At 44.0% G+C, this 16523-nt stretch overlaps 1 protein-coding gene across 10 annotated transcripts in view; it reads right to left on the bottom strand.

The window, feature by feature from the left end:
- Positions 1 to 16523, bottom strand: part of PIAS2 (protein inhibitor of activated STAT 2) — a 41920-nt gene that overhangs the window by 20246 nt on the left and 5151 nt on the right. For 7 of the 10 annotated variants that reach the window (XR_008428632.1, XR_008428633.1, XR_008428631.1 and 4 more), the window contains exon 2: positions 11783 to 12014. Coding sequence is in view for 6 of the 10 variants with exons in the window: in XM_053932126.1 (XP_053788101.1) it covers positions 11783 to 11974 (192 nt within the window). In the remaining 4 variants the exon portion in view is untranslated. Of the gene's footprint in view, positions 1 to 7925; positions 7949 to 8461; positions 8560 to 11782; positions 12015 to 16523 lie in introns of those variants that run through there. The other 3 variants (XM_053932131.1, XM_053932132.1, XM_053932133.1) reach the window with 2 other exon arrangements.

Below are 16523 nucleotides of genomic sequence, written 5' to 3'. Positions count from 1 at the left end.
TTTTGACTTTACCTTCCAAGTCCTTACTACACAGAGTTAACACTTGTGTTCTGACACAGATCTGATCTCAGCTGAAGTTTTAACACAATTTTTGCCCAAACATTGAGTCAGTCACCAATAAAAGTCAAAATCCTCCCTGTGTCCCTGGCTTGTTTCCCTATTCTCTTTTTAATATTGTGAAAATTGTTTTGGCAAGTAAGACCAGTGAATTATTTCAGATCAAAACTGAACTTAAAATCACAGAATCATTTAGGTTAGAAAAGACCTCCAGGATAATGAAGACCAACCATTGCTCCAGCACTGCCAAGGCCACCACTAACCCATGTCCCTAAATGCCACATCCACGTGACTTTCAAATCTCTCCCAAGGGTGGGACTCCTCCACTGCCCCGAGCAACTGGTGCAGGGTGGGACAACAGCCTTGGTCAATAATTTTTTTTCCCAGTGTCAAATCTAGACCTCCTCTAGAACATCTTGAAGCCATTTCATCTTGTCCTATCCCTTGCTACCTGAGAGCAGAATCCAACCCCCACCCCCCAACTCCAGTCCCTCAGCTGCTCCTGGGACTCCAACCCCTTCCCCAGCTCTGTTCCCTGCCCTGGACATGCTCCAGCCCTTAATATCTCTCTTGTCCTGAGGGCCCAGAGCTGCCCCCAGGACAGAGCTGTCCCCACCACTGCTGAGGTGCCTCAGCAGTGCCAGCACAAGGGACGGGCACTGCCCTGGGACTGTGTCACACCCTGGTTGGAACGCCATGGGCACCTTATGCACCTGGGCACATGCTGACCCATGTCCGGGCACATGCTGTCTCAAGTCCAAGTCAATGGCTATTTCTTGTGCCATTAAAACACAGCAGGAGTAAGTAGCCAGGACCTGCATTCTCAAGGGCCACATTATTTATGCAAATCAAAATGACCATCTAAAACACTATAGCAGAAACCTCATCTGGCACACCCTTTCCTCATCACTGATGAGACAAGGTTATTGCATTTCAGCCCCTGATTTTCAGCATTTCCAGACAGCCTATCTGGATCCAGTGACTCTTCTATCAAGAAGCTGTTCTGAGCAGAGATAACACAGCAGCCTTCACACAGGTATTCCCCCAACACCCTGTCTATAAATGCACCATGGACACAGCAGCTAGCAAAAAGTCATGTGAGCCACTGAGTGGCTCACCCAAACTTCTGAAGAGGCCAACAGCAGATGTCACCTTAATTTCATCCCAGCAACTTCCCTCAACAACAAAACAAGATGGAGAATGTTAGTTTCTACCTGGCATTCCCCTTCTACTTATTCTTGCACTCAGAGTGATGAAAATAAAGTGTTTCCACATTCACAAAAGATGGCTTGGAATAATGTAACAGCTTTATAGTTATGACATAAAAGAGAAACCGTGTGAAAAGATAATACTAGTATTCAAGAATTTACAGAAAACTTCATGTTGCATGCTTCTGTAGATAACTGCATAAGCTTGATTGCAATGCCAGTTCCTTTATTTCAGATGCAGGCAGTAAGCATGATGCTGGATTCCGTAATCACAATGCAAATGAGTAAAATAATCCTTTACACAGAAATTATGGAAACAGCATGTATTGCAAAATACTGTCTACTACCCTGCCTGCTGCCTTCTGTGCATTCCTGCAAGTTAATCAAGGTGAAATGTGCAGTCAGTCACGCCTCAACATAGCTAACATTTCATACAAAAAAAAATTCACAAACTAGCACTTTGTTAAAAGATGGATTTCATTTTACTAGAAGACATAGCCTGGCTTCAATACCATAGTCATCAAAATTTTAAATTAATACCCACATGAAAAATGTTTGAAAGTATGAAAAATACACACTGTTTTGTCCACCAATGTAAAAATCTTACACAGGCTTTAGAAAGAAAACTTGCAAAAAGCAAGGTTTACAGAAGTATCTAAACAATAGCTTTTACAACACTTTCCCTCTAAACCTGTTTCTACTTTTCCTTTAAAGCAACAACAAACACGTATAAGAAAACACACCTGCCAGTGCCTAAAGGGGCTGCAGCAGAGCTGGGGAGGGACTTGGGACAAGGTATGGAGGGACAGGACACAGGGAATGGCTTCGACTGCCAGAGGGCAGGGATGGATGGGATACTGTGGAGGCACTGCTGGCCCTCTGGCAGGCCCTGGCACAGGGTGCCCAGAGCACTTGTGGCTGCTCCTGGATCCCTGAAGTGTCCAAGGCCAAGCTTGGGCCTTGGATGGGCTTGGAGCAGCCTGGGATAATGGAAGATGTCCTGCCCATGGCAGTGAAGCATTAAGGTCTCATCCAAACCAAACCTATGATTCTGTACTTATCTTCCTACTCCATTTACAAATGCAGAGTGGACATTCATTATCATCAATAAACTTTTATGGGGGTGTAGGTCTGAGAACATTTATAATCATAATGCAAGGCAGACACTGCTTCCAACAAACCTTTACCAAGTTCCTTTCTTTTGGTTTTCCAGCATATTGCAGAAGACTGCAGACTCATTATTAATATGCTTTTCACATCACTCAGTTACAATTAGACATTCAAGTTGTGTAATGTAGATGACATTTTCACTTAAGAAAAGTTCTTTACATCTGCACAGCCCAATAGAAAAAGCTTTTTTAACAAAAAACCAAAGCCATTTTAGTTTCAACGTTACTCCATGAACACAAAGCAGTTTGACAGAACTCTAAGGAAATCAGACTGGATAATTCAAGCACTTTTATATTCCAGAAATATTTTTCCCCCTGAAATTCATACTTAAAGGTTATAAGCTTCATGGGCTTTTTTGTTTCCTAGAGTTAAACTTCAGCAACCATGATTCATGAGCAGAAACACTGTTCTAAAGCATTAAGCCGTAGGTGTATCTGGAATGGCATTAATTTCCCTGGCATGATGATGTTAAGGAGCCCAGGAAATGCTGACATGCCACTGAAATTAAGGGGCAGGCATGTTTCAAAGCAAAGTAAGGGATCAAACATCTCTCCAAACAAGAACTGTGTGATTCTTCACACTTCCCTGCATTACTAATAGTCACTCTACATCTCTTTATATATATATGTATTTGTTTTTTCAGTGGAAGGTAACTGAAAATGCCTGTTAAATTTGTTCAATTCTTGATATATGCCCTACAATAAGCAGCAGCAACTGTGGCTTTAAGGCAAGCACTGCTTGAGTGGCCAACTGGACACTTGCACTGCAGAAGCAATCCAGCCTACTCAGAAGTCAGCCTGGCCCTAAGAGCTCTGCTTCAGCCCCACTGGCTTCCAGATAATCCCCAAAGTGTCCGAACGCTCTGTACAGAAGGGACACACCAAGGACAGGTTCCACAAATCCTCACTCCTGACTTTAAGCCCTTTCATGGACATTCAGCAAAGCAGTACATTTGTGACATCTTTTGCAGCAGATTTGTGTCCATGCTGACTTACAGCAGGCTAGAAATGGGTAGTGATGGTAAGGAAAAACAACCTGTGTCCTAGGATGGTTGAAGACCTCTCTCTGCTGAATGGAAATGTTTTCTCAAACTGATATAACCATAGATAAGGAAATGCAAGTCACATGGAAAAATGAAGATGCCATTATTGAAATCTGTGTCAGTAGTACAGGACAGCAAAAGCAGCTTTAAAGAAAACCATAGTCAATGCAAATCATAACCACCAGATCCTTACTATTATGGAGATTTTCCTCTGCACAGACTCTAGCCTGGCTTCTTAATTAGGAATCAGCTCCAAAGTTGCATGCACTTAGTAACAAAAATCCTAAGTTAAACAAACACAAATATTTAAGACATTCAAAACAAAGCTTGGCCGTTTCATTGCAGCTTCTTTTTTAGAGTACCTAAAAGCTCATTATCTCCTTCCTCTCCCAAACACTGTATCTCAGCACAATCAGTTAATTGTTAATGACTTTACATAAACAAACTTTTGAGGTGTCTCAGTAAACCTCAATGATCTAGAATAGTGACTGCGAACCTATGGAGCACACAGGAATTTCGTGCAGATACAAGGTAACAGCACATTATCATAGGCTATTAGGAGTATTTTATCAGCATTTATGTTATTTAATACACTTAACACTTATGTTATTTAATACATTTAACTGCAGCCTAAGGATCATGACAGCACCAACAGCAACTTCTCGTATCTACTCTGTTCACCATCTTAAGTTTAACTCAGATCATGATGTTGAATTTGATTTCTGCATCAAAAACAAAAACTGGTCAGCATAGACAATAAAATTATACTAACACAGATAAAATAAAAGTGTTTGTCAATGACCTTGAGGAGGACACACGAAAACAGCTCTCAGCATTTTCTTGTTAGCAATTTAACACTAAGCACTGCTTCACCTGGTAAATGTGAGGCGGTCACTTACATTGTTCTTCCAGACTGGAAAAATAAAGCAAGTGAAGTGGAAAAGGCACCAAGTCTGGTATTAACAAGAGATCCAATGTATAAAATAATGAGAGTTCAACTTCTGCATTTTAATATGGCATCCAAACAACATTTCTCCTCCCATTTGAATCGTGTGACTTCACGATTAGGTGTGCAAGAGCAAAAAGTAGAAGTAGGACCTACTTCCAGCATTTATAAACATGATTTTCCAGTAAATTTTGTGCAATCTCTCCCACCAGAAAGGATATGTTAGCACACCTCCATCTCTTCTCAACCAAGTAAGTTCTTTTCCACAATGGCTATGAAACTGATCTCAAGCGTCACAGATTAGTTTTGGCACAGGCAGAGCCATTTGCATATAAAGAGCCTTCTTTTTTCCCCCACAAAGATGACACTAACAAATTAGTGTCTTTACTAAAGCGTGTCTTTAGTAAATGACACTAACAAATTAGTAAAGATGACACTAACAAATTAGTGTCTTTACTTCAAAACGTGACTAAACACGAACTATTGAGACTGATGCTGTCACCTAAACTAGAGATCTGTTTCAAAGACTGCATGCACTCCACAGTATTTGTTTCCATTTTAGAGTCAGGACGCCAGCAGAAACACAGGGGACCCAAGAATATGAAATAATAATATGTAACTGATCCTCTTATCTGCAGCATTTTGTTGAGATTCAACAAGCTTCAAGTAAATCTTGGTGAGTTCAGAATCTGTTGGGAGCTGGAATTGTTGCCTCACAGATGGCTCTCAGGAGGAGCTGTAGTTCCCCACTTCTGGGCCAATTCTGTTCAAAAATGTGTCTACTCGTCATCTCTGGCCTCCACACCAGACTGATGATTCTATTCCACATCCGCCTGTGCCTGAGTAATTCCTTCATCATTTACTGAGCTGCTCTGGAGAGGGGATTATGGATAAAGGTATGAGCCAGGTTTAAAAACACATCTGTGAACAGCAGTCCTGGAAATGGTATCTCAAAACTAACTGTAACTTGCCGGAGTCTTCCCTGGATTTGGGTGACTCCGGATGGTGGTAAAGTCTCTCCTCCAACCCGTGCCTTCAAAGAAAGACTCAGCAGTCTTCAGTCATCCGGTCTCAAGGCAGTTTATTGCATATTATCTCAAGGCACACAGACTCCCTGACATTGTCCCTGACTCTGTCTGTCCCCGTCTCTGGCTGTCCCCGTCTCTGGCTGTCCCCGTCTCCCCTCCCCGAGGGGCTGGTGCCATCTTTTATATCACACATTACGTATTAGGTGTTTATAGTTTTTTCCCAATGCCTACTACCTATGTTGAACAGTGACTTTCTACTCTAAACCAATCTGTGAGTGCCAACACCACCAAGAACATGGAGAATAGGAAGAAGAAAGAAGGAGGGCAGGGCACGCCCAGATCCCTCCATCTTAGAACCTCTGACCCCCATGTACAAACCTTAGACCCCCCTGTACAAGGCCTAAAACCCCCCTGTACAGCACTCAAAAATCCTACCTTTCACTTTGTGACTACTTCTATTATAATATCTAAACTTTTGTGATTTCTTGTTCTTCCTGCAAGGTTGGTAAATTGTTCCATGGGTCAAGCTCAAGACCACAGGGGTCCCTGGCCGCCTGCCAGGGCCTCAGAGGCTTCTGCCCTGGGCCCAGAACATCCAAGAGTGTCTGAGGGACACCTTGGGTTCCGACAGTAACTAGACACTGTTGTGCTCCCCACGTATTCTCAGCCACTCCCTAATACTCCAGAAACCAGTAATCTACAGAAATCAATAAAATCTTAATCACATCGTCTAGAAGAGTAAGCCTTAGACCGGACATTTTCACCAATATCTTGAGAAGTAGCAAATACTTTAACAGAACTGAAGATTTCCAAAAGGCCTGATGTAACAGCAGGTTTCTTGAAGTCTGGCTCCTTTCACTACAGCCTGTCAGTTACAACCCTTGAGTTCAAACTCCACAGAACTTTTACTGTGAAGATCCAGAAGATGTCAGGGATAGTCCTAACAAATATTAAAATGCTCCTTTGCCCTGAAAAAAAAAAAAAGAAAAAAAAAGCTGCACCTGCTTGCTTCCCTCAAGAAACAGTGTTTAAGAGAGAACTTTGATCTCTTGCCTTTAGACAGTCCTTAACAAATTACTACACTAAATTCCACTCTCAAAATGGCCCAAGTGGTCTTTTATAAAACAGCTAGAGATGACATACTACAGGAAACTGCAATCAACAAGAGAGCAGCAAACAATACTGCCATAAAAACATTCAGTAGGTTAATCTATAAAGCAGCCATTTCAGATCACACCTAAAGGTCAATTCACAAAATCTACGGGGCGTGGGGGAATCTCTCTCGTTTTTAGTCAAAAGCAGGAAGATTTGGTAGTCTGAAAAAAAAATTCAGCCTCAAAATCAAGTACCTGGTATTCAAGCAGAGACATTCAAATGCATCCTCAAATGTGAAAAGAAAACAGGAAAAATTCAGCCATGGCCTTGCAGACATGAGGCAGACAATGACATTCTCTTCCAAAAATTACCCTGAGCTTTCCAACAACAGGCCATGAATTATTATCAGACGGATACTGAACATTTAAAGAAGCTCCAGGCTAACAGATTCATCTCAAAAGCACTCCAGTTTACAAATAAGATGAATGGGAATATCAAAAGATATACCTTCAGACTTTTTTTTTTTTTAAACCAGTGGTACCTCTTGAATGATGGAAGGGCAGCCCTGCATTCGGCCTGAAACACAGTTTCCTTTTCCCTCCATACTTCCTGCATTACATCTATCTATGCACCTCAGTTTCTTGTTTTAGAGGTATTCAGGAACCTAATGCCCTGAGGGAAACTATCAATAATTATGGATATCTCAAAAAGCGCTGACGTGCTTCGGGAGAGACAGATCACAACTTCACCTCAAGACTGGAGAGGAAGAGACAAAAGAAGAGTCACCACTGGCACAAAGTTTACATCGGGGCTTTAGCCAAACCCTTTGAAACACCTTGGAATGAGGGCTGAGAATTGGTGAGGATACCGAGCAAGAAAATGTGTAAACACATCTAAAGGGTGAAAAAAACCCCGACAACGTAAGGCTCACGCACAAAAAAATAAGCCAACAATTCCTAAACCTAAAACTGAGGCAGAGCACTGTTGTCCTCAGACAAAGAAACACAGTTCTTTCCACTATATTTTTATAAGTGAGCTCCTCAGCTGCACTACCAGTGTTAGTGCTGGAAGAAGCCTGAGCAAGGGAAATTCTGTGGCCATTGCAGCATATTTCCCATTTGTCACACCAGCACCTGCTCTTCCTCCCCACTAAAGCCCAACTCATAGCAGCTCCTATTTAACCGGCTTTTATCCCTCCTGTGACAAAGTCCAGGTCGGGGGGGAGCGGCCTGCACGCAGAATTCTCACGAAGAATTCCACTTTTGCAGCGTGGACGCTGCTGAAAGACAACCTCCTCCTTCCACACAAAGGTAACAGCGGATTGTTCAGGAAATAGGAGAGAAAGCACTAACTATGCAGTCGGTTCTTTGTGTACACACCTTAACAAAATGAAAGGACACGCACGCACACACCCACACAGACAAATCTGCTACAGAGAGTCCACCGCGACAATATGAAAGATAATGAACCGAAGATAAAACAAGTCTGAAAACCGGCACTGGGTTTCATGCTAGGGAAGCGGTCCACGGATTTCCAAAGATTTCACAACTATCAGCATTTTTAACAGCCCGGTGGTTATTCACCGCCCTCCCTTTAGCCGCACGGAGCGCGGGGCCCAGCAGGAGCCGTTCGAGCCCGGGGGGGCCGCTCGGCAGCGCCGAGACGGCTTTTAAAATGTCGGGAGGAGAGCGAAGAACCTCCCCGGCGGCGGCGGCGGCGGCAGCACAAGCCGCGCGGCGGGGACGGGGAACTGGGCACTGACAGGGAAGGTCTCCCCAGGCAGACCCCGCCGACCCCCGGGTAGTCGAGGCGGGCCCGCTCCTTCCCTCCCTGTCACCCCGGGGATGGCGCGGACCTCCCCCCCAGCACCGACATCTTGCCCCCGCCGCCACCGCTCTCCCTCCTTCCTCCTCACCCGCAGCTCCTCGAAATCCGCCATTTTCTACCCGCCGCCGCCGGGCGCCGCCGCCACCATCATCGTGCACCCGGAGCGCGCTCCCGGCACGTGACGGGGAGGGCGGTCCGGCGGGAAGGGCGGCAGGGAGGGGCGAGGGGACCTCAGGGGAAACCGGGCTGGAGTGGGACGGACACACCGGGAACCCTGGGGGGAAGCGGGGCTGGAGTGGGACGGACATACCGGGAACCCTCGGGGGAAGCCGGGCTGGAGTGGGACGGACACACCGGGAACCCTGGGGGGAAGCCGGGCTAGAGTGGGACGGACACACCGGGAACCCTCGGGGGAAGCCGGGCTGGAGTGGGACGGACACACCGGGAACCCTGGGGGGAAGCCGGGCTGGAGTGGGACGGACACACCGGGAACCCTGGGGGGAAGCGGGGCTGGAGTGGGACGGACATACCGGGAACCCTCGGGGGAAGCCGGGCTGGAGTGGGACGGACACACCGGGAACCCTGGGGGGAAGCGGGGCTGGAGTGGGACGGACACACCGGGAACCCTGGGGGGAAGCGGGGCTGGAGTGGGACGGACACACCGGGAACCCTGGGGGGAAGCCGGGCTGGAGTGGGACGGACACACCGGGAACCCTGGGGGGAAGCGGGGCTGGAGTGGGACGGACACACCGGGAACCCTGGGGGGAAGCGGGGCTGGAGTGGGACGGACACACCGGGAACCCTGGGGGGAAGCGGGGCTGGAGTGGGACGGACATACCGGGAACCCTCGGGGGAAGCCGGGCTGGAGTGGGACGGACACACCGGGAACCCTCGGGGGAAGCGGGGCTGGAGTGGGACGGACACACCGGGAGCCACCGGGACACACCCGCAGTGGTACAGACTGGGAACTGTGAGGGAAAGCTAGTCCAGGTGCATACACATGTGCCCGTAGGTACCGGCCCCAATTACACGGTGCTCCTGCAGCAGCTGCAGGGTGCGAAGAATTCAGGTGGCCCTGGAAAAGATCCCAGAGGGATCACAGAATCACAAAATAAAGGTATCTCTGGAGATCACCTAGACCAAGCCCCTGACAAGGCAGTGTCAACACAGGAGCTCCAGGTGGGTTTCAAATGTCTCACAGAGGGGCACTCCCGGACCTCCCTGGAACTCTTCTACCAGAGTTGTGCCACCTTCAACATAACGAAGTTCTTCCTCATGCTGAAGTGAAACTTCTTGTATTTCAGTTTTGGCCATTGCTCCTCATTCGGTTGCTGGACACCGCTGAAAGAATCCAACACCATTCTCTAGATACCTGCCTTTGAGACCTTTATCTGCATTAATGAGATCCCCTCTCAGTCTCCTCAAGGCTAATCCTACCCAGCTCTTGCAATCTCTCATCACAAGGGATGCTCTAGACCCCTCATAATCCTTGTGCTTCTACTGGACGTTCTGCATTAGCTCCTTGTCTTTCCTGTACCGAGGAGCCCAGATCTGGACACACCTGCCATGTTTCTTCCCCTCTAGAATTAACACTCCGGTCTTTAACTAAAATTTTCTATTAAAAACCAACCAAACGAAAATAAAAAAGAAAACCAACCAAACTAGCAAATCATAGAATAAAATAAATAGAATATATTCCAGTTTGCAATTGAAGTGGATTAAATAGAAAGCTTGTGATTTTACAGCCCAGTTTATCCACCCAGTCAAGAGGACTCATAATTTGTGTTATAATGATGATGCAGCACGTTTTATTAATAAAAAATGAAGGGAAAATGTCACCAGCAGTAAGCTTCAAAAACTGGATAATGGGTTTCCTGCTGTAAGGAATGTAAATGTTGAGACATTTACAGAAAATAAACATCGAGGTGCAGCCGAGAATATTGTTTTCAAAAGCAGCCAGAGATCATTACCTAGTCACAATAATTACCTACTCACAATATTCCGTTTCATCAGCAACTTGGCTGTAAAACCAAACAACCGATTTATTGCAATAAAAAATAGGAAAGACTCATCCAACAGACAGGCAAACAGCCAGCACAACCCAAACAAGAAGATAAAGAGACGCTGGAAAAGACGGCTGAAATGCAAAACGTATTTGCTGATATTAACCAAAAGGCAGCTCGTTTTGCACAATTGACACACCCAGAGCAGCAACTACAACAGCAACTTACGGGCCAAGGGACAGGTCACGTCAGCAGCAGGCTCTGCAAGGAGGGATGCTGGCAGGCAATTTTGGGAACAAGTAGCTGACCTTTTCTACAGGATACTGATCCCTGCCATACACACTACCTAGGGGCACTTATTGCTCCTATAAGACCTGGACACCAAGGAACTCAACTAACATCATTAGTTGCAATTTTGCAACAGCTTGCTGAGACAGGCTTTCCTTTTCATTTACTATTTACTCCAAGATAAACCTTAAATGTGCCAAAGTTTTCCACTCTGCAGGCACAAATACCTAGTCCTCTGCGCTAACAGCTTTTGTGTTTGGTCTTAGGACACCCCTTTAGATTTAAACATAAGGACTTCATTAATTTCAAACCCCTTCTGTTAGTCAAAACCAAGAACTGACAGGCTAATAAAACATGCCATCTGCCACACCACTGCATGAGTTCAACTCCTAAGTCCGTCAAATGCTTATTTTCCCCTCCAATTCAATACCAAACTAAAGGGGCAAGCTGCAGGTTAGACTCTCTTAGATCATTAAAGCATGACCAGACCAAAGCCTTCTTTTGTTCTTTTAACAAACCCTCAAGTGTTCCTTCCTTCAAACACACCAGGAAGGACATCAGTGTTCAAGCTCACATCAGAGCCAGGCAGTTCTTTTCTAGTGTACAGCTCACCTCTCACTTCATAACCGTATCTTTCAACATTTCCATTCATCTTATCCCCAGTATCTGCAAGGATAAGAGGAAATGCTATTTTTATGTATCTCACATACATAAGATAACAAGAGTTTACGTAGTAGCTTTCCATAATATTTTACTGAAGTGTTCCTCCATCTTTCCCTCACAACCTTTCTGCTACACATCTCTGGGGCCCTATCCTCCAAAAGAAAAAAGGACTTTTGGTCCTCCTCAATTTCTTGTAGGGCATAGGCCATTTTCTCTCCCATTATCTCCACACACAAAATTTCTTTCAAATCTCCCTCTTCTGTTTTTCCAGTAACTAGAATTAATCTGCCTTTTAATTAATCTTCTTGCTCTAGGCCTTCAAAATCCTGCTGTTTTATCATAACTTCTCACAAACACATTAACTCCAGGCTTATACTCCACAGCTACCAACTAATCTTTGCTAAATTTTAACATTTCTAATATTTCTCTTTCCACCAAAATTTTAAGAAACCTACCTCAAATGTCAGAAATTCTTCTGGGATCTGAAACTTCTGCCTCTTCTTGGACTTCCATCTCCAAAACCCCTTTCTTCTTCTCCTCTTCCTTCTCACTAAACCTGCTGCTGCATCTTCTGAACCAGTTCCCAGGCTCTTTCCTTGGGCATTTTCTGAATTTGCAGTATTAGAACTCGGCCCAGCATCAGCCATTGGAGGAGGAGACCTTCCTCAAGGCAGCCAGTGCATACTCCTGTCTCCCAGAAAATCACTGAATTAGTTGCTGGGGTTTTTGTCTTCCCCAGTAGGCTCTAATTAGGGTGAAGAACGAGCCTGTAGGTGCTAAGCAACCTGCCCCCTAAATTGAGGCTTGTTAGGGAAAAAAAAAACCCCATCTGGTTTCAACCTTTTCTAGTAATCTTTCTAGTGCTATGCACAGTACGTCTATATAAGCACTGCCTGTTCCCACAGCTGTGTTAACGACGGAAAGACATCTGAACATCCAAACAAACCCTCCCAGCCTTCCACAAACACTGCGGTTAAAAAAAAAAAAAAAAAAAAAAAAAAAAAAAAAAGACGAAAATAACAAACAAAACCACTCTACAGCTACTCCCAGGATTGCAACAATTGCTTTTATCAGCACTATACCTCATCAAACCCCTCCTGTGCTGCTTAACCAGCTGCTAATAGACTGCAGAGTGTGAACTGCAGGCAGGGATGGGGCTGGGGTGACTGGGTGGAAAGTAGATTTGTTTTGTGTGTACTGTGTTTAAAGGAAAGAGTTTTATGAGGTCAACCTTAAGCTTCTCCATCATCACTGGTATCCCACAGTCATGTTCTTTTTAAGGTAACATTATGAGTGAATGGCAAAAATATTTAAGTGTTTGTCAGTGCCTACAACCCTCTTGTGTGAGGTCTAGAGCTGTCAAAACAGGGAGGCTGAAAGACACCCTTAATCATGCTCTTGACAAAAAATATGTGTGCTCTGGCTGTAGGACAAAATATTCTAAGCTGGATACTCAGGTTACACAGGGCTTGGAGAAACCTGGTCTTGTTGGAAGGTGTCGCTGTCTGAGGCAGGGCTCTGGAACTGGACGATCTTCAAAGTCCCTTCCAACCCAACTATCCTGGTTCTCTGATTCTGCTTATTGGAAATAAACAAGTTACGTGCCTGCATTGTATCTGCATTTTCTATGCAGCTGTTTGACAAAACAGAGTTTGGGTGGGACATAATCTTCTGTCAGGGTGATGCTGCTTGGGTTTTGCCCTTTTTCCTTTTATGTGCTCTCTGTGGTGTTCACACATATATTTGTAACTCTGTCACTTATTGTATTAGCAGCTAGTTTTCCCAGTACTTTTCCATGGTCTTTCCCTAAGCAGAAAGACAAAACAAATTCCAGAGCTCCGAGCCCCGGGAGGTACAAGGCTCTGTGCTATCTTGGTTCTTCCTGGGAGCTAAGGCTGAGAACAACCCTTCAAGACACATTTTCATGGGGAAAGTACAACTAGTGCTGAAGGGGGGACTGCAGAGAAGGGGCTTGACCCTGGGGGGGGAATTGCATCACCACTTGTCCTCCTAATTGGTGCCTTTTATCAATTATGCTAATTTCCTAAAACCTATAAAAATGTACTCACCCCGTGGGGTGGGGGAGGGGGGGAAGTGAGCTTTTGTGGACATCTTTCCATAGCCGTTCCTGAGGACCTTCACTAAAGATCCTCTTTTATATTATCTCCTTACTAAAATAATCTCAAGTTTCATTTCCAGTCTGGGACAAAGGCAACAAAGAGACATAATGAATATAGTTATATATACTACATTGACAAGAGACATATTAAAGCTTAGAAAAATCTAAATTAGAAACCTAATGTGTATATATATATATATATATATATATATATATATATATATTCTAACCAGTTTTGATAATGAAATATTAATTTTGCCTGCCCATCCTAACATACCACAGTGATACACCTATATTTTGGTAATAAGAACAACAGCAAAATATTTAAATTTTGCTATGAAGTTGCTTACTTGATCATTATTATTTTTATGTCTATTATTTCTGTCATTATTATTTTAATGTCTGTTATTTAATAAATATTAAATTATGTCTATTGACATAGGCCTAGATTTCAGAGTCTTGTACACAGCCTCCCTGACTGTGGGTGAGCATTTGCTTCTATGGACAGTTTTTGTGAAAATTATCCTCAATTTTTGTTCAAAGGATTTGAAGAGTCACTTTATCCATCAAAACTATAGGAAACCACATATTAAGGTAGCATTTCCCCTTTAACAGTAATGGTGGAAAACTCTCCAGTCAAGCACAGCCCTGAACCCAGGCTATTCTCCCAACAGTGATGAACTTGGGATGGCTTGAATTCTAACTTAAATTACAGGAATTTCTCTTTCAGAGCCATAAAAAAAAAAAAAAAAGAAGCCCACAGTAATAGAAAACCAAATGCATTACCACTCTACTACCACATTAAGGCCACAAAATTAAACACACATTCTAATAGGAGGGGACCTAAGTTAGTTAGAAAAACATTAATCTGATCTACTTTGAAAAAACTCCACGGTTTATGGGAGTAAAATGTAATAAAACGTAATAAAAACGTGTATTAAATTGCATCCGTTGTATAAACATTTGCAGCACAGCTACCTGAGCTGTGAACACACACTGAAGCCTGTGTTGGCATGTACCAGATTGGGAACGTTTTAGAAAAGGGCTGGGGAAACATTCCAGAGTGGGAGCAGAGTGACACCAAAAGGACAAAGCCATAAGAGGGTATTGACGCTTGACGCTTTGTCACGATCCGCTTATTGCGGGGTGTCGTGATGGTTCTTTTCACCGATCCCAAAAGTGCAACCAAGGCAAACAACAAGGGACTATCAGTTAATCACAACAAATGCACCTTTATTAGGGGCCAAAACAGTAAATGCAATAGTGGGGATCAGAAAGGAGATAAAAGGAGAGAGAGAGAGAGAAGAGGGGTATGGGAATAGCTACCAACACAGGCGAGATCCTCAGTGGTCCGGACGATGGGGATCCGTCTGTCGTGTCGGGGAAGTCTTCGAAGTTCTGGTCGACTCGGGGGTCCAATTATAGTCCACAGAGGAAAGAGGGGGGAACAAGTGTAACAATGAAAGTCCATTGTAATCGCCCTGAGGGAACAGGTGAGTCCACAGAAACCACCAAAGCAAGACGAATACAATGAAGAATAAGTCCATTTGAATCACTGAAGGGAAACAGGTCATGTCATTTGTGGTCAGACCACCAATTTCCCCTCCTCCCTATAGCAGGGGTCTCAGTCCTTGGGAGGAGGGTTCTCATTCTTTGTTTGTCACAGTGGTAACGAGGCAGATGAGGGGTCTTCAATGAAGGACCACGGGAGTCACCCCAAAAGTTCATTTGGCTTAAGGACGGAGATTAGAAGCAGGCCGCGCATCAGGCTGTCCCGTGCTGGGTCCATGTCAGGTCTTTGCCAAGTCCTTGCCAACTCCTTGCCAAGTTCTTGCCAGGCCTTGTTCGGAACAGCCAGCGTGACGGTTCAGTGGTTGCACCTGCACTGTGTCCTGTTCTAAGCCGGAACTGCAGTGGAGGAAGGGATTCTTTCTCGTGGCAATCGGAAGGCAGAATGGAGAATGAGGGGCTTCAGACGGGCTCTTACACCACCCCGTGACTGACGATTGCCCTCGAAAGATCTTCATCAGTAGGATTTCATGGGGTCGTTGTGGAGTCTTCAGGACTCGTCAAGTGTTGGCAGCATGTCCCAGGGAAAAGAGAAGAGGAAAAGGGAAAGAAAGAGAAAACAGGAAAACTAAAACAATCACAATTAAACAATAAGCAAAATACAATTAGTATTAATTAAATCAATAATAGTTGAACAATAAATTGTTCAGATAATAATCAATATTCATCAATTAAACAATAGATTGATCAAATAATAAACCAGTATAATCAATATTAAACAATAAAGTAATAAACCTAGTATAATCAATATTACTGAGTACAATTTTATAATCAATAAACAAAAAAAATAATTAAAACAATGATTAAAACATATCTTCTAAGCTTATAATCTTCTTGTGTCTACAGTTTTGGGAACATCTATAGTGTAAAGGATGTCGGCCAAGTGGTGTGCATTAATTATAAATGTTAATTTTGTTAATCGTTTCATCATTCTCCAATTTACAATAAGCAAGATTACTGATAAAACAAAACCAATCATAACTAAAATCAAAAGAACAACAATGGGATGACACAATTTGTTCAGGACACCGGTGGCGGTGGGTGACCACCCGAAAAGGGTATCCCACCACTTGTGCTCGGCATCACTTTTCACCCTTTCTACAACACGATGTATTTCTTGCACATCATGATGAACAGTTACCAGAGTTTTCTGTCCATTCCCCTTGATTTTTCCTAGGATCTCTATTAGATCTTGATGAAGTAATAATTGCTTTACCAGAGTGAGGTTCATCCCAATGGGAGTAGGCAATAGCTTGTGAATCAACGTGAGATTGGATTCTAAAAGTTCATTTGAAGTAACTGGAGCTACAAAAGAAAAATCACATCCTGCAATTTTAGTAAAGTTGCAAGCACAAAAATTTGAATGATTTTTAGTATCTACTACTGTACTTTCTATAAACACAGTATCACAAGCAGTTCTGAAGCAGGCACACCCATTGCCTGTATATACAAGGACTGTTTCAGAAGTCTCGTTAGGGTGGATGTCAAAATGACAGATATTTTGTTCT

The sequence above is a fragment of the Vidua chalybeata genome, chromosome Z (genome assembly GCF_026979565.1).
Source record: "Vidua chalybeata isolate OUT-0048 chromosome Z, bVidCha1 merged haplotype, whole genome shotgun sequence".
Classification (NCBI taxonomy): domain Eukaryota; kingdom Metazoa; phylum Chordata; class Aves; order Passeriformes; family Viduidae; genus Vidua; species Vidua chalybeata.
This window is presented reverse-complemented; position numbering and strand designations above follow the sequence as displayed.